The sequence below is a fragment of the Rhinolophus sinicus genome, chromosome 2, assembly GCF_057876585.1.
Source record: "Rhinolophus sinicus isolate RSI-liver-muscle chromosome 2, RSI-T2T, whole genome shotgun sequence".
Taxonomy (NCBI): domain Eukaryota; kingdom Metazoa; phylum Chordata; class Mammalia; order Chiroptera; family Rhinolophidae; genus Rhinolophus; species Rhinolophus sinicus.
Window position 1 is genome coordinate 149,362,554 of NC_142502.1, and position 25,267 is coordinate 149,387,820.

The 25,267-nt window shown below is 39.8% G+C and overlaps 1 protein-coding gene across 12 annotated transcripts in view; it reads right to left on the minus strand.

Annotated features, from left to right (window-relative positions):
- Positions 1–25,267, minus strand: part of LOC109437798 (uncharacterized) — an 802,202-nt gene that overhangs the window by 373,400 nt on the left and 403,535 nt on the right. For all 12 annotated transcript variants that reach the window (XR_012496365.2, XR_012496364.2, XR_012496367.2 and 9 more), the window contains exon 4: positions 15,504–15,616. Coding sequence is in view for 5 of the 12 variants with exons in the window: in XM_088796151.1 (XP_088652277.1) it covers positions 15,504–15,512 (9 nt within the window). In the remaining 7 variants the exon portion in view is untranslated. The remainder of the gene's footprint in view (positions 1–15,503; positions 15,617–25,267) is intronic.

Here is a 25,267-nt window from a genome sequence, read left to right on the forward strand (position 1 = left end):
TGTATAGCTTTATACATAACACATGTTATATTAATAATAAAAAAGTGTCCTGTTGAATTGGATTTCAACCAAAGAAAGTTTCAAAGAGAGGCTAGCAAAAAATATAGGCTGGAGGTAGCATTGAGTCTGGTCACCTGGAAGACTGGTCCTTGTATCTCCCTCACAACGTCCCTATTTTGAATCCACAATCCATTATTTGCTCTTAGAGTAAACCTGTTACCAGGAGGGTCTGGATAGCAGTTCCAAGCCGGGTGGGGTGAAGGTGCACTTGTGTTATCTTGACTCTGCTACTGGATAACACATGACCTAAACACATGCTACTCTGACTACTTGTTAGCACTTACTCCCAGCCAGACACTGCCCATTCAACATCCTTGTGGTTTAAGTATTGCAGGTATTACTATGCCCAATTCAAAGCTAAGTAAAGTGGAGTTCTGAGAAAGTAACCAACATGGCAAAGTTCAGCCAACTACTAAGTAGAAAAATAAATTCTCTGACTCCTGTACCACTGCTCTTTCTTATTTGTTAGGACAGAATAAGAGAGAAAACAAAACCAAGCAACACAATCTGTAGTGTCAATCAAAAATATTCAATGCACGGAAGGGATAAACAACATTTTGGCACAGTGGTTGAAAGTACCATTAAATTTGAAGTTAAATGCTACCATTTATGCAAATTATGCAAACAGTGGGTAAGGTGGGGCTCCTTGATATAAAATGTAGAGATCAGATCAAACATTTGATGAGAACTGCCAATTTATCTTTGCTTCTTCCTTCTTTCTTCAGGGTGGCTTCTGCTAACCCATATGGCATTTTATATGGGTAGGAAAATGGGTCTTTTACTCCAGATGGAGATAGCTCAGTGCTGGGACTAGGCGAGTGGACTGCTGGTAAGATTTTTGTCCTCACTTGTGGCATTGATCAGGTAGGACCTGTACCAGCAATGCTTGGCAGCCCTACCTTCCAAATGTAAAACAGTGCTAACCTAGCTAGTGAAAGAAGTTAGAGAGACTCCATCTTTATCTGAAGTGGTTATATTCTTCCTACTCCTGTGTGACTCCATCGTACAACATCATGTTTCTTGACTGACACTTCAAAAAATTTATAGTGGCAACAGTAACATTAGAAATTTTAACAAAAAGCTATAAGAAGAAAACAATTTATTTTTGGCAACAGGACAATCTTGGATGAGCAGGTCTGGAGCTACTGAGCCCTTTCTGTCCACCTGCTTCTGTTTATTTCCTTTCCAATCTCTGGAACTAAGTTACTTCAAGCAATAAGACCTTGGGATTGTAAAACAGCTGTGAGGTTTTTGAGCCACAAAGAAGCGGGTTCAAAGTCCAATTCAGCCACTTACAAATTGCATGATTTGGGCTAAATTTTGTCATTTTTCTTCCTGAACTCATTTCCTTATTGGTTTAAGAAATGGAATAATAGCTCTACTTTTCAATATTTTTTAGGGAAATTAAATTTCTACCTGGACTTGTTTCTCCCTTCACTGCCACCCACCTGATGTCTTTAGGAAAAGATCCATGTTCCTCGGTCTGAGGCCCTCCAGGATATCATTGGCCATCGATCTTTATGACCTCATCACTAATTACTGCCATCTTCCATCCCCCATAACCACGTCCTCTATTTCTGCACTGTCCTTTATGCTTGCATAACACCAAGATGATTTTAATTCCCTCAAACACACTGTAAGATTTCATGCATTTATACCTTTTTCCATACTATTCCCTTTCCTGGGAACAGTCACATCTCCCCACAGTCTCATTGGAAAATTCCTATTCGTCTATAAATCTTGACTCAGTTTTTACAAAGAATAGAGGAAAGAATGCATGTTAAGTATGCTCTACAGTGGACTGGCACACAGGAAGAACTCAATAAATATTAGCTCTTTCTTCCCTCTGCAAACCCTTTTCATGAAATTAAATATGCTTCCCCCTCTCTGTGACCATACCGCGTACGTTCTTTTCATCCATTCCACTTTACTGGCGAGAGGCAATACGGATGGCAGAGTGAAGAAAGCATTAGATTGCGAGTCCTTCTGTCTTTGTTCTGATTCCCACTCTGCCACTTTACTAACTCTAAACTTTGAAAGGATCATTCACGCTTCATGGCCTTCATGAAGGATAATATTATTTACTTTTCTGGATGGTTGTAAGAACTAGAATTAATGACTTCATGGCACAGGGTCAGGAAAAGATAGCTACTATCAGTGCACTATACAAATTAGCTACTAGTACTCTTACCATACAGTGACACCCATCCATATTACTATGGATGGAGTCCAAAAAATTTCATCTTAAAAATACAAGTCGAGTTAGTGTGCAGTTAATTTTCTAGTATAGATGAGTTTGAAGCCAGGAATGAAATCCAATATTCAATCATGTTGTATCTGAATTTGCTTTGTAACAGAGTGCATTACAGTGGAATTGGTTTCATCATTACTATGTATGTTCTTTCATGTCTACCTTATTTACTAGACTATTAGTTCCTTAAGTACAGACCATATATTTCCCAGCATAGTCTGGACTGCAGATTAAGAGTTAGACTGCTTGGGTTCCAATCTCAGCTACGTCATCTAATTCTGTGACCTGGGATGCATTACTTAAGCTCCCTAAGTCTTGGTTTCCTCATTCTAAAATGAGGATAACAACGATAGTGCTTACCTATCAGACCATTGTGAGGCATAAATAGGCGGATACAGCGAACAGAATCTGGCACTTAATAAGTGTTCATTAAAGGTTAGCAATTATCATCATCATCTTGTTATTGTCACTATTACAATTATTGTTGTTATTGACCCCAGCGTCTATCAAAAAGCCGGTTTATGTAGTAGGCATCCAATACATCTTAGTTTAAAATTTTATCAAATCCTCTTAAAATTTGGAAGTTGTCATTTAGGATAGCTTCCCAATTATAGGCTCAGTCCCCTTACAGGCATCTCCAGATGGCTGCGTGTGAAAGGATCACTCTCTAATTGGCCTGAATTCCCCCAAGTCAGCCATTTTTTCTGCACCATATTGAGGGCCCGAGGCCCTCTCACCCAGCTACCTCTCCTCCCTTCACCTCCTTCCCACCAGAACTGGCCAGCCTCAGGGCAATTGGCTTCTGTTTGCCTCTCTCACTAGCCACTGCCAAGGATGCTAGCCAGTCCTTTATTGGAGCCAGGTGGAGTTGGCAAAGCCAGATGTTGTCTGCCTTGTGTTGCCTGGACTTGTGGAGGCCAATCTTCCTCCTCCCTGGCTCAGGATAAATCTTTGGCATCTTTACTCTTTTCTGCAAATCCCAGGGATAGGGTCCCAATAACTCAGGATTTTCCTTGGGGGAATGGCACCGCTACAAAAGTGATAATACTGTCATTCATTTATTCATTTATCTACATTCACTAGTTGGTTTTAGTGAAAGTAGATCAACGTATAAATGAAATGTGGCATGCTTTGCCCTCCAGAAGTCAAAGACAATTAATACACAGATTCAATAAAAAGAGGAGGGGGACACCCAAAATACCTAAACAAGCAAATTCTGATCTATGTGCGCGATCCTGAATGCTCTCATTCTGGGCACCTCTTCTAGGAAGTTTCCATTTGCAATTATGCTGAGCCACAAACTGATTGATCTCTGTTTAGAGGGGAAGTGGAAAAACAGAACTTAAGTGTTTTCAACATTCAGCTCTTCTAACTGCTATAGCCACGGCTGGCTTATCTGGCGGGAGCTAGCAGGAAGCCTATGACCGCTTCATCCTAACTCTCCAAGTGCTGGCAACAATTAAATGAATTCTTAAGAAGAGAATCAAAAAAGCAGGAGGCAAAATGAATGGCTTATCCAAGTGCTGAGGAAGGAGAGGCTCTGTATTCAAGATGGAAAGAATATAAATACACACATACACACACCAGCACACATACACGCGTATTATGTTACATATCTATAAAAAATGTGAAATGTTATTTATTTTGAGAATTTCCAGTCATTTCCATCTGTAGTAAGAATCCATACTAACATTCTCTGTTTATATAACTCTTTTCACCTCAAGAGATCCTGAATGCATTTCAGACAGCTCTATATACAAACAGAGGCCAGGAACTCTGCCATCTCTGGAACTGGCGGTGGGAACCAGGCAGAAAACGCGTGTGTGGCTGCACGCATCATGGAGACCACTGATGGAAGAGGGGCAAGTTGGTCAAGGACAGCAGAGCAACCCCCCATTCTTAAAACAGTGTCAGAGGGGCCTTCCAAGTCTGGGTGACACCTCAAATTTTGATAGCTAATTTAGACAAAAAGCTGAAGAGAACTCCTTTTATTTACTTTGGAAGGATGAAGGATGACGCAGAGCAGAGCAAGGTTAGTGAAGCAGTGACTCCAGGGAGTAGAAATAAATCTGAAGAATAGATCACAAAGTCTTCCCCTCCAGCTTATATATTCTTATTACGCCGAGTAAACTTAAGATGGGAGGACACATAAAAAGGTAATAGCTGTTGATTCATTTACACCCCTGTTTTCACTACAATCTGCTTTCCCGTTAAGGGTTGACTGGATCACCTAGAATCCTCTCTCTTTTTCCTTTACCAATTCAGTCCACAACATAGCTAGTCTGACTTCAAAATAATTCTCATTTTAAAAAATGAGAAATAAGTTGGCAGCAATGATTTACAGGCATCACCACCTCAGAAATCAAAGCTTGACAGAAAAGTGTATTTCTACATGGCCCTAAGAGTAGGTTCCCAGAGCCGCTAAAAGCACGGCACTGGAAACTTCTAACTATTCAGAAAATAAACCAGAAAATGGCTAGTCCCTGCCCAAAGAAAATATTACTAACCAAATGCCCTGTTATCAGGGTTGTACTTGGGATCCTTAAATCATGCCCAAGGTAAAAACACTCCTGGGAACAGAAGTGGGAGATGGGGTGCAGTGACACATCTTACTGTGAAGAAAGAAAGGAGAAAAGAGATTCTGGTGTAGAAGTGGCCTGCCAACAGCTCTTGGAAACCTTTTCCACAGCATCCTTGGACCCTTTCAGTAACTACTCCAGTGCCTTGGCGTTTCCAGGGTTTCCTGTCCTGCTACTGAGGTACCCAGACCAGAAAAGCCCAGTCAGAAGCTCTAGTACTTGCCATCTCAGACATTAGCTTTTCTAGGTCTTTCCTGTGACTTCAGAGACTTCCCACATAAGCTCAGCGAAAAGCCCAGGGAGGGACATATGGAGACTGAATTCCTCAGGCACTTCAATTTGAAGCAGGGAGCAAGGTGAAGACCACCTGGTGCAGGAAACAAATGATTGTTCTTTAAGGTTGTGTCCTGTAAAGAGCTATAGAGGGAGAGATGACGGGGTTAGAAGCCAACCTGGAGCCACCCAAAAAGTTTTTGGGAAAATTGTCCCTTCCTAAAAATATGCCTCTACCTGAATTTAGCACATTCGGAACAGTCCACTTTGAAAGAAATGCTCCTACAGTATGTTGAATTTCACTCTCAGATCACCTCAATAAGGTAGAATAAAAATCTTACAAACCAGGAACGTGAGGCGTAGACAAGTCGAATGGCCTAATCACTACCAGAGCTGGAACCAGAACGTTCTTATGACAGAATTTCAAGTTCTTTCTATTGTATCTTGTCCACAGTTATAATCAGTATATAGGAGAACAAAATGGTTTCCCACTGAAATACCTGTGATGAGCCCATTGTTTCACTTTGATCTTTAGAATCTTCAGCCTTTATTTCTCCATTAGCCTGAATATGGGCCGGGGAAAGGGGAGAGTTTGTAGGAAGAAGCAATAAGAATTTTGTTTCCTCTCTGTAGTTTCCATTTAGTTCCCCTCCTTGCCACTCTTCACACCATCCAATCATACATTTGGGAAGAAACAGGAAAGGAGACACTACCATAGATAAATAGATGACTAGCTGAATGTAGATTTACTTTTAAAATACAATATATACTATTTTAGTTCTGATGAATTATTGAGAATATTTTAAAATCCTTATAAATATTCCCCAAATGAAAAAGACAGCCATTTATTGTAAGACAGGAAAAGTTCATGAAATCAAAAGTTATACAGCTTAAGCCTAAAAAAATTATCAGAGTGCGAGCAGCAGAGGATGTTTCCAACACAGGCAGAACTCCTTTGCACACTCGTCAGTAAACCTTGGAGCTCACTCCCCCTAGTAAGTCTAGGCTTACAGATAAAAGCTAAATACTCCAGCAAGCTCAAGGAGAGTTTGGATACATTCAAACATGGGAGCAACTCAGTGGGAGGTTTGAAGAATAACCATTCTTTCCCCAGCCATGAATGGCAACTGTGCTCTCTATGACATGTTTCTTGGTGCCCCTATCAGCAACACAGGGCTAAACGAAGTGGCAAACAGGCGCAACGTGACATCTTCTTAAATAAGGAAATGGGTCACATTGTCCTTTTTCTGGCCTGAAGGCAGACTTTACACGATTCTGGAGTGTGCTGCAGTTGATGGTAGAGCTGACCATAGGGATAATTATCTTAGTAGAGATTTTCTTACAATTGAGTGGGATGGGAACGTGTTGCATATTTCAAAAACACATAAGCATATTTTAAATGAAATTTTACCTGAGAAAAAAAATAGTAAAGAGAAAGTAATAATCTCTAAGATCTGCCAGAGATGTCCAGTGGAGGCAGGAGCCTATCACAGACTAGAATTAGGCCATGACTAACTGACTAACTTTAAGGGTTTGGAGGAAGGGAAATTCTACCACATCCAGAAGCAGGAGGCCAAGGAATATTAGTGCACACAACTAAGAAATACCAGCAGGATATTTGTTCATTTGACACCAAATGGCTTAGCCAATATCATTGTGTGCAAAGTGCAGGGGGCAGGTACCAGGTAAAGATAAGGAAAAGCGCCATGTGGTAGAATAGTTTGGCTCGGGAAGCAGCAAATTCCTTTTCATCGATTATATTTTGAAAGAAACAAAGGCTTTCTCTAAAAAAAAAAAAAATGCTAAAGAAATCCCAACTGCCTATAGGAGCCAGACAGGTAGCATAATGTGTGAATCATCAGGAAAGAAATACACGTTAAACATATGGAAATAATCTATGATTGCAGAAAGACATTTGCTCTCTCCCATGTGTCTTCATAAATGGAGTCTTCCCAATCGACTTTTTCAAAGGGACGTAAGAATAAAGAGACATTCATTGACTTCAAAACAAAAACTGTGTGAGAGGAATGATAGATGGTGGCTGACACCGAGTCTCAGCCCAACAGCCAATAGCAAGTGGAGGGGACAGAAGAGAACCAGAGAGAATATGCCCTGTGAGGAAGGGAGCACAATTCAAGCTGATGGTTGCCATGTGGGGAGGCAGGCCCAATGTGACCAGAGTTGCCAATTTTATTACTTAACAAGGGCCAGGAATCTTGATGTGTACATGCCATCTCCCGTCTTTAAATGTTGATACAATTATTTTCAAAAGATTCTCTGTGTGCCAAATAAAACCTGATGTAGTCTGGATGTGGCCAATGGGCCACCAGTTCATGGCTTCTGCTGGAAAGAACAATTAGGTTACACGTATGGGTGTGGGGGGAAAGAGGGAATTGTATGGTGTCTAAGATCCTGGTGGGAACCCAGTAAATCCCTCTTCCTGAATTCTGAAACAACTGAAAAATGAGACTGAAGAGTGAACTGATGGACGGCAAATTATAACCTTTCTTACTGCATAAAGCAAGGTTGGGAAAGATGGGCAAGTGCGCTACCTAGAATTACAGGCGCTGGCTGGGGTCAGGCCTCGCCCCTATCCTCCCCATGCCCTGCACCTACCTGCAGGGTCCATGCTCCCTGCCAGCAGCTGGTTTCCTAAAGAAAGACAGCAGAAGGGGCAGAGCTATACAAGGTTTGGTTTCTCCTTCCACTTCCCCCCATCAGATAACTCACTCCTCTTCCCATCAATGGAGATTGGGGGTGGGCAGGTGAATGAAGGGACTGAAAGAATCCAGGAGAGTTTCAGATATGCAACAGCATTGGAAGAGATGGGATTCTCACCAACAGTTATTTCAAGCCAAGGCCACTTCTAGCACACAGCGCATCTTTGTGCAAGTTACAAAAAGGCACTCCACCCTAGCAGATGAATTGCAGAAAGGCCCTTTCCTCCCAGCTGATGCAGCCCCAGGCTGGGGCACACAGCCTGGCAAGCATACCAGGGCTAGATTCCAACCCACGCTTGCCTACTCGGCCTGGTGCCTAAGTACAAAAACCCACAACTGCCCATAGCAGCCCTGTTTCAGACTCTAATAATCCTATCAGTGTAATTCCAGATTGTTCAGTCTCCAAAGTAACCACATTGTGAATAGCACCCACTCTGTGTCCACCTCCAACTATTGGAATTAATATTGGTCCAAGCTGTGTCAAGATTGTGAGTGGGGTGGAGTGGAAGAGAAGTTAACTGCCTGGCATAGCCTGTGCTGCATTATTATTATTATTATTATTATTATTTTTTTTTTATGCTTTCAATTTCCCAATCCCTAAATTGGTAAAAATCTTCTAAGAATGAACAACTTTTTTTTTTTTTCCAGCATGTCAGAATTTAGTGAGGGTATAATCATTTCTTCACAATGTTTTTTAGTAAAGAATATATTAAGGGAAACATTGTTTTAAAAGTTTCCATGTACAAGTGTGGCTTGTCCCAAATTCTTTGTATTCAGATGTCAGACTATAATTGTTGGTTAGCAGCAAGGTTACCAGATGGGTTATAAAATGCATTTCAACAAAATATTAAAAGGACTTAAGGAAAATACAATTAACAGCTGGTGAAGTTGAGGCAGGCTATAGTTTCATTATAAGACATAAAAATTAACACAATTTTCATCAGAATCGCATACATTTCTATACCCATGGTATAACATCTTCATTTCTAGAGCTCACCCCAAGAAGGAAGAAAGACATGGGGCCCTAATTAAACAAAAAACAAAAAGGAGGGGAAATTTCTAGTTACCAGAGGTGAGAGACATGCCCATGAACAGAAAGCAGAATGAAAAACAAAGAATATTTAATTCAAGCTGATTTCTCTCTAATGTTTCATAACCAGGGAAACACACCATCAGCATGGTCTCCAGAGAGACCCACACAGGATGTAAGATTTATACAATCTTTCATATTTCTACTCTAGCCAGGTGCTTTAGGAAAAAATAAATACATGTTTGATACTATTTAGCTGGAAGTGAGTTCTTTCCTCTACCACCTTGCCAGCAAACAGAATTGCACATTTTTGCCAACCTATTTCCAGGTTACATATGTGTTTTAAGGAAAGAAAGCAGACATGGCTGACTGGATAATCTGCAAAGGCCACTCTTTCAAAACTCTTGCTTCAGAGTTTTGAAGCTCTGTGCTCCTAGCTCCAAGGCCTGCCAGTTCGATTCCCACAGGGGCCAGTGGGCTCTCAACCACAAGGTTGCCGGTTCAACTCCTCGAGTCCCACAAGGGATGGTGGGCTCCGCCCCCTGCAACTAAGATTGAACACGGCACCTTTAGCTGAGCTGCTGCTGAGCTCCCGGGTGGCTCACTTGGTTGGAGTGTGTCCTCTCAACCACAAGGTTGCGGGTTTGACTCCCGCAAGGGATGGTGGGCTGCACCACCTGCAACTAGCAATGGCAACTGTACCTGGAGCTGAGCTGCGCCCTCCACAACTAAGACTAAAAGTACAACAACTTGAAGCTGAACAGCACCCTCCACAACTGAGATTGAAAGAACAAAAACTTGACTGGAAAATAGTCCTGGAAGTACACACTGTTCCCCAATAAAATCCTGTTTCCCCTCCCCAGTAAAAATCTTTAAAAAAAGAAGGAAAAAAAAAAAAACTCTTTCTTCATTGAGACCCATTTATTCACCCATTTGTTTATTCAACTAATACTTATCAAGCATCTCTATCCTGGCAGGGTGATAACTGTGTCTGCAATTCTTTTCCTCTGTGAGCACAAAGTACACAACCACAGTTGCTTTTATGCACTGTATAAAATATTCACATTTTTTTTCAATGAGGTGAGGCAGTGCCACATTTACCCTATAATACTTATTATAAAAATAATAATACTTATTATATAAAATAATAATACTTATAAAAATACTTATTATAAAAAATAATAATAAGTATTTGAGTAGGAAACAAGCAAAGAAACCTACTGCATTGCACACATCATTAAATCCATGCGTGTAAAAAATGGGAGACCATGTTTTTATTACAGATAACATTATATTTATTATTGTCATTTCCAACTTAGTGTACAGAGAGATGTCTTAACTATAGGGATGAGTGTCTTGGAGGAAGCAAGAGCAGATACCCCTTTGTTGCCAACTGTGGTTATGCCAATCTCGGGCAGAAGGCTGTGGCTGAGTTCTCTGGGGGCTGCCTATGGTTTCCTTCATTTATCTTCCTAACTCTCTTTACTTGGAAACTTGTAGGGTGCGAAGCAGGCCCACAGCTAAACATCCCTAACGTAAGACGCCCAGGACACTGAACTTGCTTTCTCTTCTTTCTCCCTCACAAAGATAACAAACAGAGGAGGAAAGCGTGGCACATGGGGAAGTGGAGTTAAAATGTACTGCGCGTTACTAATCCTAACATAACATTGGCAGCTTGCACCATCCCCCTGCCAAACCCAAATTAACACACTGCCTGACTGGAAGGCAAAGGCTGCAGCTATATTTATAGCTCAATTAACAAGTTTCATAACTAAACCTCCAGAAGTCCTAGGCAAACCTGACAAATGCTAAGCATCTTCACACCATAATGACCCTGCCAGAATGCCACCATCTTTTAACAGGGAACAACTCCTGCTATCACCTTGTGAGAACAATGATGATTGGCACTGGCCCATCTGATAACGGAAAGCTGTCTGGGCAACTCTGCTCTTGTCAGGGGTACGTCTCATAACAACTCCCAACCAATACACATACGGTAGATTCAAGCAGGTGGTGAATTCTTCTCCGTGCTGCAGATGGATGGAAATGCCTGCTCTTCAGGAGCCAATGACTACCGAGAATGACTGCCACCTGATGACTCGGGAGCCTTGGTCCTTCCGGGAACAGTGTAGCAGAAACACGGGGTACGTCACTTGGCGGATATTACAACTTCAAAAGAAGCAGAAAACCTCTTCACAAACAGGTGATTTTTGCTTGAGGGAGAAAAGATCTTCAGAGAATTATTAGTGCCCAGGCAGCACTGTTAGGATGACGAGCAAGAGTGCAGTAGTATTTTTAATACAGCATTTGACGTGGAGCAAACTGCCGTCAGAGTCCAGGTGGGTTTCCCCTTCATTCAAGAATTGCATATGTGCACATCTGGCTCCTCTGTGGGACTGTGAGCTCTTTGAGCACGGGGAGGAGGGGGCATTCTGCTACATGTTGTCCTCCATATCACTTAGCTCAGAAGTAAGTAATAGCAAGTGTTCAGCATATGCGAATGAATGATTTCATAGATAAATTAGGCAAGTAAATAATTTAATAGATAAGCAGTACTATTCTCCCACACATTATCAAAACTTACAATTCTGCTTTAATTTTTAGGGTGGAGTTAAACACATTTCATGCTCCTTCCTTACATATTCCTACCAACTACAATCTATCTCCAGCTACCTCTGTTGTAGACTTATTCTCTATTAAGAGCTGGGTATTTAGGTCGCCGAAATTTGAAGAAAAAAACAAAACAAACAAATGAAAAAACAACACACTCCAATCTGCTAGTAGAGCCTTCAAGTTTCTAATGTTTGAAACTCTTGGCCACTAATATGGGGGAGAAGCAAATGGTCATCTATTAAAACTATTATAATACATTCAGGATGCACACCTTTGGGTAAGTTACTAATTCCTGAGTTTCAGTTTCCTTGTCTGTAAAATGAGAGAGTTAATCTAGATTTATCTTTAAGTGTCTCTTCAACTATAAAGTAGTATGATTGTATTTTTCTGCCATCTAGTCATACCCTACACACATTAATGGCATAATTCTCCATTCTCCTAGTCCCTAAAAAGGATAATTATAGAAGCTATTTTTAATACACTAAAACTTCTGAATCTGGTATGAGAGCATCCATGCTCTTTCTGCCCCTTTTCCACCCTCATTTCTGGGCCTTTGGGTCCCAAGCAAAAGGGAATTTTTTCCAAGGGATATAAATGGACCATTTTCTCTGGACAACTTTGTAGCTGCTGAGAAAATATCATATAACTACAAGCACAGGATAAAGAACATAAGACAAAGTCAGGTGCTGTTATCAAGGTAGACTGGAGTAAGACTAAGGAAATTCTGTCGGGGTTCAAGGATCTATTGCCTCTCCCTGTTTTTTGCAAGGAACAGAACCTGGAACAAAGATGTCTCTACAACAAGGACCTTAAAGAGGTCTTCAACTAGCCAAATCTGGCCCCAAAATAGGTTCAGTGGGCCAGGTCATGTGTAGCTGCTATGACTGATGTTTGAATGTGAGTTTAAATAAATGTGTTTGGGTGGGTAATGGACTGCCCAGGCTATCAATGACCCTTACTGCTCCCTATATCTTATATTTTATGTCTTAATCTTTTCATTTATTTATAGTACTGGCCCTTTGCCAAATTCACTGTACCTGTCTTCTTCCCCTAGCAAAGTATGTCAGGTCCCATGAATGTAACAGTCCTCTGCTTGATCATTGTTATGTCTAGTATACCTAGAAGAGTGCCAGGCTCATAGTAGATATTCTGTAAATATTTGTTGAATGAATGAATGAAACTATCCTAACAATTGCTCCCACCCAGAGCTCCTATCACCAACCATCACACTCTGTTAACACCATCACAATAGCCTTAATGCAACATACATTTATTAAGCACTAGACACTATACCAGGTATTAGAGATGAATGTGACAGAATGAAGCAAAGTTCTTTGTCTCAAAAGTTTTCATTTAAGAGAAGGGATCAGTCATACAGACAAACAAATATGACAACGTCGCACAACTGTTTCGATGAGGAAGATATGTTAAAAGTGCTATGAAACGATTGGCAGAAAAGCAGAGAGCATTTGCAATATGCCTCAGCGATAGAAGCTCCTTACGTGGACAAGGGAGAGAGAGCATTCCACACAGCGAGAAGACTCGACAAAGTCAAGAGTAGTGAAAATGCATATGCTTAGGGCACAGATCACTTCCACGTAGGTGTAAGAGAAATCACGGAGGAGTGGCTAGAGGTGACACTGGGAAGGCAGCACTTCTGCAGGACTGGGAAGATCTTTAAGACCAAGTTGAGGAATTTAGATGCAATTCTCCAGGAAATACTATCTAATACTATTAAAGTATTTCAAACAGAGAATGCCAGGAAGAAAACAGTGTTTTAGAAAGGAACTTTGATATCACTACAGGTTGGCATGAGAATAACTTGGGAAATTTTTACAGTAGTCCAGAGAAGAGATGATGGAAACCCTAAAGTAAGGCAAGAAAAGTTGCATTTCTTTCAGGAGAAATTTATGCAATAAAAAATTTGGAAATATAATTAACAAGGGAGAGAATAAGAGGTGAGAGTCAAGTGTGGAGCTGAGGTTTCTGCCTTAGGTAAGCGGGATAGATGAGGCTGCTACTGAGGGGATGAAGAAAGAAAGAACTAGCAGGGGTACGATCACTGAATTTTCAATATCATGGTCAATGGTGACCTTTTTCAGGACACTTTCAGAAAAAGGAGCGGAAGGAAAGTGAGTACAATGGATCAAAGAATGAATATGATGTGAAAAACCAGAGGCTCATTGAATAAGGTGTCATTTATTTATTTATTCAAAAAACTTGGTGAAGGGAGAGGGAGGGATGAATAGGCAGAGCACAGGAGATTTTTAGAGCAGTGACACTATTCTGAATGACACTACAATGGTAGATACATGTCATTCTACATTTGTCAAAACCCATAGAATGCACAACACCAAGAGTGAGCCCTGATGTAAATGATAGACTTGAGGTGATAATGATGTGTCACTGCAGGTTTGTTGATTGTAACAAATGTACCACATGGTGGGGATGTTGGTTGTGGGGGAGGTTGTATGTGTGTGGCGACAGGGTGCTTATGGGAACGCCCTATGCTTCCTGCTCAATTGTGTTGTCAACTTAAAAATGTTCTAAGGAATAAAGTTTATTATTTAAAAAAACACAAAACTTGGTGAAGTCTTGTAAGTTTGTAAAGGGAAATAAGATGGTATCTTGAGAAGAAAGTAAAGTCAGGAAAGGTAGTGTTTTCCTTTCTCTCTCTCGCTTTTAGGACAAGACAGACTTATATACGTGCATAGAAGCATTTTTAGGCTATGAAGTGGTCTGTCAGGAAAATATTTAAGAGAAAAAATATAGCTGATGCAAATAAAAGTCCCTGGGAAAGACTTAGAACAGTGCCTGGTACATAGTAATTGTTCAAAAAATGTGACATCGTTATCATTATTATCATACCCCGTTACTTTCTTTTTGATTGTATAGTAATTTAGGTGTCTGCCCCAGCTCACTAATAAGACCATTAGCTCACATAAAGGTTGTGACTGCTTAAAGTTTGTGTTCCTTATAAGAACTTAGTACAATTCCTCAAACAGAATCGTCATTGACTGATTGATTCATTAACAGAGGTATTAAACAAATGGCAGATTTTGAATCTTCTCAGGTGGTGATTTCAGCTTCTGCCTTTATTCCACATGTGCTTTAAGCATTTCTATCTATACCTTTCAGGTACCATGTGGTATGCATTAAACAAAAGGCCCTATTCCTCTCAGATTACAATACTGTACTTGTCTATGTCAGTTATGAGACTTTCAGTCACTTGTAACATAATTAGAAATCTAGAAGAAGGAGGTTGAGGGGTCTAGCTGGGGCAGGATCAGAGACTCCTTAATGACATCAAGAATTAGATTCCTTCTATTTTTCTGATATGCTTCTCTCAGTGTTGGCCTCATCGAAAGACTGGTCTCCCTCAATGTCACAACATGGCCACAGTAGTTTTAGGTGTCACATAAAGAGAGTGACATCTTGATAATGAGACTATTTCTTGCTCAGCACCTTCCTTGTGAGAGGGAACCTTTCCAAAAGATCCCCAACACATTTGCCTTACATCTCATTGGTCAGAATTTTATTACAAGCCCGAACCTTAAGCCATCTTTATATAGCTTTAGGGAATGGGTCACTATAATTCTCTTAGACAAATCAGGAGCCACCCCTTGGGAAGAGAAGCACCATTTCAGAAGTTCATTATCCTGCAGAGGAGAGGTGACCCTGAAATAAACAGGGATCTGTTTGGAAGCATAAAGTCATGGGGTGAGGCAGAGAGGTGAACGTTGGCTAGGCAGTCAACAGTGTTTGCTATATTTGAATCAAAATTAATATAGAAAAAGAAAAAAAATGATATAAAGTGGCACCTCTCTAATATATAGACACAGAATTTGCTTTTGGAAGTTACTCTACGAGCAAATAGATGAAACAATGATGAAATGATAAACAAGTAAATAATGACTTCAAGTTTCAACCAGGTGATATGAGAAGAAAATAATCCAAGTAAGTGCTTGGAGACTCACCACACACATTGCTCTGCTGTCCCAGTATAATTCTCATGATGCAGGAAGAGAGATTCTTCATTTACTCCACCAACATTTCAGTGTCTATTTTGTGTCAGATCTGATAACAAAATCTGGAAATAAATATTAATAAATCAATTCCCATTCACTAACAGGGTACAAAATCTAGGACAGAAGACTAACAAGTAAATAAGTAACTATAGCATGTGTCTTTAGGTACATGATAAATATACAAGGCACACTCTAGCACAAAATTAGCAGTGGACAGTTTCATTTGGGGGCAGGAAGGATATCATAAAGGAATGTGATGCTTACAGTGGGTCTTGAAAAATAATTAGTTGCCTTCCAGATTAAAAAGGGACTGGAAAGGGCATTCCAAAAATAGGAAATATTATAGCCAAAGGTGTACAAGTGTGAATTAGTATTCTGCCCCCATGAAACTCGAAGGGGATCCAAGTGGCTAAAGAATAGAGTTGAAGGAGTATGGATGCAGGTGAGGACAGAGATTTTGGCAGGAACCAGCTGATGGAGAGCCTTATCTCCCCCCCACACACAAACTTGTATATAAATTGAGGTTTTATGTAATATGTTTAACACTGAAGGCTGAACAAAGTGAGCAAGCATTTAAAAATATTCCTGAAAGCTGAGTTGCAGGGAGATTGAGATGAGAGAAAATCTAGAGGTGGGGCATTCAGTTTAGTGAATAGGTGGGGCTTCAATAGTTCAGGCAAAAGCATACTGGTATTGCTAGAGCCAAGGCAATAATAGAGTCTGCAGAAGAGGGAAGCACAAAATACTTGATGAAACTCAGTGAAAATTTGATGTGGAAAAATATATGGAAAAGTCCAGAATGACTGAATAGATGAAAGTACGATTAATCAAGATAGAGAAGACAAGAGGAGAAGTTAAAAGGTAGGATGACCAACTCATCTGGGTTTACCTGGGACTTCACCAGTTTGCGCACTAAAAAGTCTGCATCCTGGGAAACCTCAGACCCAGGCAAACCAGGATAATTGTTCATCATATAAGGAAAAGCACCTTTTGAGGAAAGTATGATATGTTCAATTTGGAAGAAAATGAATTCCAAACCTATTGGGTAGTAGAACATTTAATTTGCATCCATCTAACTCCACAACAGCTGGCCAGTTCAGTGAAAACTCAACCAGATATCATTCACTAACCATGCACACTCAGAAAATATATTTTCAAATAACTTGCACATTTCCACTCCATCCCGTAGATACAACCACCCAGCGTTCACACAGTTAAGGAAGGAGGCCTTGACACAGTGGTTAGTCAGTCTTTCTCTACCGGGTTGGAGTGCAGATACAATGTAAAGGATAATTGATGGATATCTTTTGAGGCATTTGTGCAAATGATTTTTAAAAATCATTCTTAAAAGGAATACATTCTATTATAACCCATGTTCATTTCTACCAAGGGGACCACCCATCTCTTTTTGCTGCCTACAAAATTATTATTCATTAGAAAATAGAGTGCTTCCATGCTTTGTCAACTTTGTGTCACAAAAACATACCTGTACTGTACACATACATTCAACAATTTGTTGCAAAAATGAATTCTCTTAAGCCCGTAAATATACACATGACACGTAACTGCACATTAAATCAAAACAGCTATGATCTCTAAATTCCTTTACCATTTTTATTAACAAATAACAAATTTGAAAACCACGTCTCAGAGAGTTTTACGTTTGTACAACAACTCTAAGAAGATTCTAAACGTCTAGTTGTCTTAGTAAAAGCCTGAAAACATCATGGTAAGAAAGAAGTTCCATTGCATACGTTTATTTGTGCTTGAGACCAATATTGTCTCACCAATAGCATGCTCTGTACACTGACCTAGTGCTCTGAGAGCCCCCAAAAGCCTTATTTAAAACAATGGGGCAGAGAGTGAGGATGGTGTTCAACTCTTAACTTAGCAATTCCCAGTACTGATTTAAACCAGACCTTTAGTGTTATTTTAACATAGGTTTTGGATTTAATTATCTTAAATGTCTAAAAGAATGCATACAATTCCCAAACTGTTTATCTCTTTTATGGTAAAATCTCTTCCCCTATCCCTAGAAATCTGTTTTAATTATTTAATCAGTTTGGCTGAAACTCACAAAGCATTAAATTGTTAGTTGTTACTTAACATTCCTTATAAATTGCATTTATTAATTTCTGGATAGAGACTTGTCCATTGCTACAGTAATTTAAATTAGTACCACATGGTTACAGACCGCTGCTGAATGATGATTAAATCTTTGGGGTAAATTCAGTCCTTTAAGATATTTAAATGGCACTAGAGATAAGCTAACCAAATTTGGGTCCAAGAAGTTACAATTTATCAAAAATGTAATAAACCATGGCCAGAAGATTCATCGAAAGCAGCACATAATGTGGTCCATGAAATGACATTTTAGCATCTCTCTCACTGTGGTCACAGGGAAGTGCTGACGGTGCAGACACAGCAATGCTCCATTGATATTTAACAGTTCCCATCGACAAGGTACTTTGCAATATTGTGGCTTTTTATACACTCAAGTCCCCCCCGATACTCTATCAGTCATTTTGTTATTCGACACAGTGACATATTTCTTTCTTGGTGCTTTAATTTCACGGGGGGCAAACAATCAACATAGCACACAACCCTTTGGAATTTCAGAACAGAAGGAGGGACTGTAGGACCTTGGTGGCATTTCAGAATGATAAATCACTAGGGGAAAGAGCTCTGTAGGGACTACTGACTCCAAGCTAATTAGGAACAGATGATGAGGGGGAGGTTCTGGAAAAGATAAGGGATATCTCCCAGGTCACAAAGGTGGAGAGAGGCTCTAGAACTCCGTTTCCTTACTTGCAATCCAAAACTGTTTCTTTGAGACCGATTGCCACCGAGTCCATTCAACCGATCCTGACCCTTAAATTTTCTCATATCACGGAAAGGACCTGCTCATTTTTTCCCAGGGGACCAACTTGGGAAATTGAGTGATAAAAAATGAATTTTCCCATTGCTTCCAAATACCTAAAAAATAATAATAATTTAAAAAGAGGGTGATCGGCAGGGTATAGGGGAGACCCTAAGTGTCTCCTACGAGAAACACTGACTGAAACTCTTAGGTGAAAATAACAAAATCAACTCATAAAATAATAGATTCTTCTTCCTGCCGCTAAAGATAAATATTAAATAATCCTAGGTGCTGCAGGCTGAAAATTAATTTCTGTAAGGCAAATAGCGCAGGACCTATATGTGTTTCAATTTCTGTTTGGCATGGTGCCTATTTTGAGCACCCTGCACAGACCTTTGAAGTACTCGGGCTGCTCTGATCACACAGATGCTGAAACAAGAACTGCTTCCTCGGGGCTCCCCCGCACTGTAAAAAATCTATTTTGGATCATCAGGCTCCCAACTAATTCCAGGTATTCAGTCTAAAGCAAAAATTTTTAATGCACTAATGATACATTGCAGCCCTTTTGAATTGAATTGTGCCAGGAGATGGGAGTGGCATTAACTTAGAGGAATCCCAAAATGCTGAACCACTGCAATTTGTGTTCCCCAAATTACAGTCAGGTGCAGTCGCCCACATGGGGCAGGTTTAAACAGGATACACAGTGGGGGGTGGGGAGTGCTTCAAATAGAGCACTCTAATGATTAATTTACAATAGAAACAAGGATAAAGGGCGAATAGAACATTGTATTCTAAATCATGAAACTATCATAGAAGTCCCACCTGTCTACGCTTAGACTATCTGAGAGCTAAGCCATTTTATCCCCAGCCCCTGTTGTTTTAACTGTACTTCTTGAATACTGGTGTTTGACAAATCACATACAATGTCTCCAGGAAGCTAAACACACTCAGGACCACTTCCACAGAAACTTTCAGAAATGTTAAAAGAAAAACAACCACCAAAGCAATAATAAAAATCTATAATCTAAACTTTTTCATAAGTTCCATAAAAGCAGTAACTCTTTTTTTTTTTTTTTTTTTTAATTTTGAACACTTATCCCTGGAAGAATCTTCTGCTAAGAGCATGGGGGTTAGACCATGTGCTCTTCTGGACCAAACAAATGTCATGAGGCAAGGTGAGTTCTTACAAATGTCATGAGGCAAGGTGAGTTCTTAGTGGTCATAGAGAGAAGAGGAAAGTCTCTGGGGAGCCAATGAATGGAGTAACCCTCACGTCCAAGTCTACTCCACTTCTTTCTACAGAAGGGTTTAGCAAAATACTGGGTCTATAAATGGAACCAGAGAGTGGGATCCTTCACTTTGATATTTTACCAACACTCCATGCCTCTTTCCAGAAGGGACATGCAACGCAGCATCCTGACCAAATTCTAACTTGCGCCACTGCATTCTGTCTCTTCTGAATACCTCCTGGGACTTCATCTGGTCTTCATTCCACATTATAAACCAATATGAGCTGTTGGAAAATTGCCCTTGAGGTGGCTGTACTTCAGTACTGGGCAACATGACTCATGAGCATTTTTAAGTCAAGGCCATCTGCTCCTTTCCTCTGTAGAGCATGGAGCCAAATGATGTGGCAGCCAGTGTACCACACAGTGTGCCACACAGTATGGCAGCTACTGCCAGGCACACCAGGAAGAGGCTCATAGTGGGACGTGTCCTCACAATCAGAGATGAGAAAGGTCCCTGACTTTACAAAAGACTACTAGTTGAAAGGGAGTTGAGAAAATACTGGAAGGATAAAGGGCTTGTTTTCATCTTTGTTTCTATGCTTGATTTATTTTACAAATCAGTTAAGGGAAATGCTTTTTCCTAGGTCAGTTGTTAACCCAAGGCTTCTTCCTCCACTCCCGTCTCTCCCACCACTGTCAGGATTAGAGGGTATCCAGGAGTGCTGCCCACAAACCCACCAATACCCAGAAATGAAAAGAAAAAAGAAAAAAAAGAAAAGAAAAAAAAAAAAAAATATATATATATGTAATTAATTTGATTTTTCTCTTGTCCCTTGCTCTATTTGGTGATGAGGTTTCTGTGGTCCTGGTTCTGTTGCTATATCACCATAAATGGCACTTGAGTACAAATAAGTTCCGTCAGGAGTGAAAGAACTTCAAAAACAAATGCCACCAAACTCTTTATTCGACATTTATAGTTTAGGGTACAACAACTGCCCAGCTCTACGTGGGTAAGCTTGCTACAAAAACAGGACTGGAATAGCAGGGGATTAATCTGACCTCATACTTTCAGCAAGAGTTACTATTTTCTACTATCCTTGACCATATTCCCATCATGCAGAATACTTTGAAGTGTAAAAAAATTCAATCATCCGAGTCACCTGGTCTATTTAAGTAAACTAAATATATTTTTGGAATTCGCTGAGGGCCAATTAAAAATGGATTGAGGGCCTCAGTTGGCTGGCGGGCGGCAGTTTGGACACCCCTGGCTTAAACTATCCCATACCAACTCTGTATGATTAGGAGGAAAATAAGTATTTGCCCTCTTGTAGAACTATCTGGGGGATAGATTGTTCATTTTTTGTTCAGATAGGTTGCTATCTGTTATACATGGCTTTAATTATTTTCCCCATTTGCTTTTCTATGTACTTTCACTCCTGTTGTGGCAGGGTTTTATTATTATTATTATTTTTAATCCCAGAAAAAAGGAAAAGATTCAATACAGGAAAAGAACAAATGCTGTAAAACCTACAGTAATAATGTGTTCAGTGGGAACTGTGGTCATTGCAGGGTAGAGTTGCACACCTACTCATTCTTTTGTGATGATTGTGTTTTTACTATTTCAAATTTAATACTTTTTCTAATATATTATATGTTACCTCCCATGTATTTAAGCTGTACTTAAAAGCATGCTAAGAACTGGTAATTCTTTAATGGTTGTTCACTTACAAGCGATTGTGGGTCATTACACAATCATTTAAAGGGCATTAATGAGAACCATTTAATGGTTTTAGTAGAATATCATTGTAAGGGACAGGGGAAAAGTTACTGGCTGTAAATTTTTATGACCATTTCTTACAAAACGTATTACTTTAAAGATTTATGTACGTAACAATGAGTACAATAAAAGCTATGCTAAAAATAATTTGAAATCAAAGTAATGCATATAGATAAGTCTTTGCTCTACTGCAATTGGGTGGGCACTCTTAAAAAAGAATCTTCTTTTTCTCCTTTCTCTCTCTCTCTCCCTCTCTCTCTTTCTCTCTCTCTCTCTTCCTTTCATCCTTCCTCCCTTTCTTCTCTCCCTCTTTTCCTGCCTCCCACCCTTCTTCATTACTTCCATTTTCTTTCATAAAAGACACTTTTAGTACCATTAAAGATTTTATTTTTAATGAAAGTCATTACAGATTGAATTCTTAAACAATGTGTTTTTTAGTTGGTGGGGGTTAAGAACAGAGGGGTGAATATAGAAGGACAGCATTGCATAGAAATGCCTCAAATGTAGCGAATCTTTGTTTATAGACCTTTCCCCCATACATCATTATGTTAAACTATTTCCTCTTATATGCTATAGGACTAAAATAGAAATTCCAAAACTTTCTAGGACATCACTCCCTAAGGTAGGACAGGGGTCTAAAAAGGAAGAGGACTTAGTCCTGGGTGTACACCTATAGAAATCCATAAAATACATACAAAAAGGGGCCTTACACATACCCAGAACAACATCCGGCATCCTGCTCCAAGCAGCTCACCTCTTGAAAAAGAAATGAGTATTTGAGGAGCTCACTCTACTGTGGAAGTAACCTTATTAAAGTGCTTTAATAACACAACAGTCATCGTATTATGCCTGGTTTTGTCCACTTATGATTCTGGTGGAATACATAATGAACAAGACAATGCCCCTTTCCCAGGATTCTTGCATAAGCAGGAGGATATTTCTAATTAAAAAGGCAGAGTTAGTACAGCACATGAAATGAACAGAACCATATCTCTAGAAATGCTGAGATTTTACTGTTTGCATTAAGTAATGCTTGTATTTCTCTCTGTATCTAGCCCAATACCCATTAACAATAAGATGAAGATTTAAGATAACTTGGTCAAAAGGTGGTGAATTACAACTTTTAATTAAAATGTAGAAAATAGTTGCTTTAAAGTAAACATGATAATGCTTTCCTGACCATTGATTTTATATGGAGAGGACCACAAAAGCAACCTGAATATTTCAGAATGTGACATTATAAAGTCAGGCAAAGGGGATTTTCAGAAAGTTACACATGTCCCAGACTGGGCAGTTGCTACTTGCCACTTCTAGACCCTTGGGAAACCCTGGCAGAATGCAACCCACATATCTGGATCCACAGGGATTCCTTTACTTGACCTGTTCAGGTAAAGCAAGTGATGACCCAGATGGGAAGAGGGTAAGGCATGCATTGTTTACACCAAAGAGAAATTCAATAAACGATAACCGGAAGAAGTAGAGATATATCCTATATATCTTAATATGAACAAAAATTAATAAATCTAATGTAGAGTAGAAATATTACTGGCACTATGATCCAGATTGAATGTAGCAATATGATTGAAAGATTGGTGATGGTGTGTGTGTGTGTGTGTGTGTGTGTGTGTGTGTGTGGCTCCCTTTACCATAATTAGTTCATACTGCTACAAACCAAGCTTCATGCCTCCTTCTAACATTATCTCCAACTCTTCCCCTAAATAAATGTTCTATTACTAATATTAAGCCTCCTCTGGCTCAATGTGTATGCAGTCTTCTCTCCATCACATTATTCATGCTGATTCCTGCCAGCGATCATCTTGACTTCTCCGGGCCCATATGCTCTCTATTTGATCAGCTCATGCTTACCGCCTCCATGAAGCCTTTCCTGGTTACTCTAGCTTAAGACCTGGCTTCAAAAACCTAAATCTACCACCAAATATTTAGGGGAACTATGCTAAGAGTCACGGGGAAGATAGGCTGTTCATCCTTTGGCAGAGCAGGCACTTTTTTGGATCAGTTAGCTTCTCTGTCCATAAAGCAAGGACATACTCACATCTGCCTTATAGAGATGCTGTGATAATTACATCAAAAATACATTAAGAACACATCTGGAATAGCATAGTTTCATAATAAATGTTAGTTCGTCTATCTTTCTTTCCCTCCCTTTCAAATTCAGAGACATTTGTATTTAAATCATTCAGGTATAATAATTTGTTCTACTTACTGTCTTATAACTTTCAATTTTTTGTTTGTCTTGTGGGCTTTTATTCGCTATCATCTCGCCCCATTAGTCTGTGATCCCCCAAAGGAAGGGACCCTTATTTATGTATCATCAGATCCCCTGACTCATCTAGCATAGTTCTATATGCACAGTTAGGATTAATAAATATTTATTAGAAGAATGAATATTAGTCACTTTCTCTAATGTTTGGAAAAAATGAATTTCCACAGAATAAAAGCCCCAAATTAGCAACACTGTATTCTATCTTTATATTCCCTGGTACACTATATACTATTAATTAATTTACATACAATGGAGAGAAACTATCAAACAGTCTGATTTCAGGCTATTTCCAATCACCTTAGCTGGATGGCTCCATAAAGTAGTAAGAGGTACAAATGTAGTAAGATGATGCATTTCATTCCAATGTGGGGATGTTTACTTTATGGACAGAACTTTTCTAGACCCAGGGTCTATATCTCTGTACCTCCAAGTAAGTGTTAAATATAAAAATATTGGCCCCAAGCTAGTCTAAATGAGCAAAGAGGATCATCTCAAACAAGGAAAAATAAAAATTAAGTCACACGCACTACTGATGGAAAGGTGGCCTGTGATCTTGGTAACCAAAGGACAGGACGTTTTAGCATTTAGCATTTAACTCACAATCTTCTTCCATTGATGAAATGGGGTCAGCAGAGCAGTTATGAGTTTGGCCTCTGGTGTGAGATGGCCTGTCTGCTCTGTGATCTGTCAGGTCACATAGCCATTCTCTGCCTCAGTTTCGTGAGTGGCAAAGTGGAGAGAAGAATAACCATTCCTGCCTCATAGTTTTGTCACGAAGCATAAAGAGGCATCAGATGTAAAGCCCTCAGAACAGGGCCTGGTACAGAGTGAGGGCCATGCAAGGATTAGGTGTTAACCCTGCAAAATCGAAAACACCAGATAGTGTTTCTGTAGTAGTGGTCGTTTCTGCTCTTCAGCTCTCTGCTCTTTCAGAAGGAGCAGGCCCATAGAGCACGTGGAGGAATTGAGACTCACCACCCAGTGTTCCTTCTTCTCAGTCTCAGAGTAAGAGTGGCAGGAGGAACACCCTGAGCAATCATTCTCCAAGTCCCTTCTGCCATTGCTCTTACACTTTGAAAAGTCAGTCTGCAAAAGTGTGCGCTCGTTTCTGCGATGCCCTGTGTCCTGAGTCCCTCAGTGCTAATGCCCTTAAGTGGCACGTGTGAATTTAGTAAAGCACCAAACTAAAAGCAAAATAGGAGTTGCAGAATAAATAAAGAGCTTCCCAAGGGGTAGGGAAACGTACTGAGATAAAGGTGTAAAGGGGGCCACCCCACTTTTAAATATCTTCATCCCAACAAAAGCAAGAGCTGTTAAGTGCACTATGACGGCCAAACTGACAATTTTTTAACAAAGTTGAGCTCTTAGAATCAAAATGAGTTGCCAGTCATGCCTTCAGACACTATACATCTGACTAGCCATTGGGAAAGTAATGATTGTGTAGTTTATACTGGGTGTTGGCTACATCCTTAAACAATATGCAGCATTATGTGGGCTCTGATTTACAATTTCTAGAAAGAGAAAGGTAACGTAAAAGTACAGATTCCATTTTAATGCATGTTT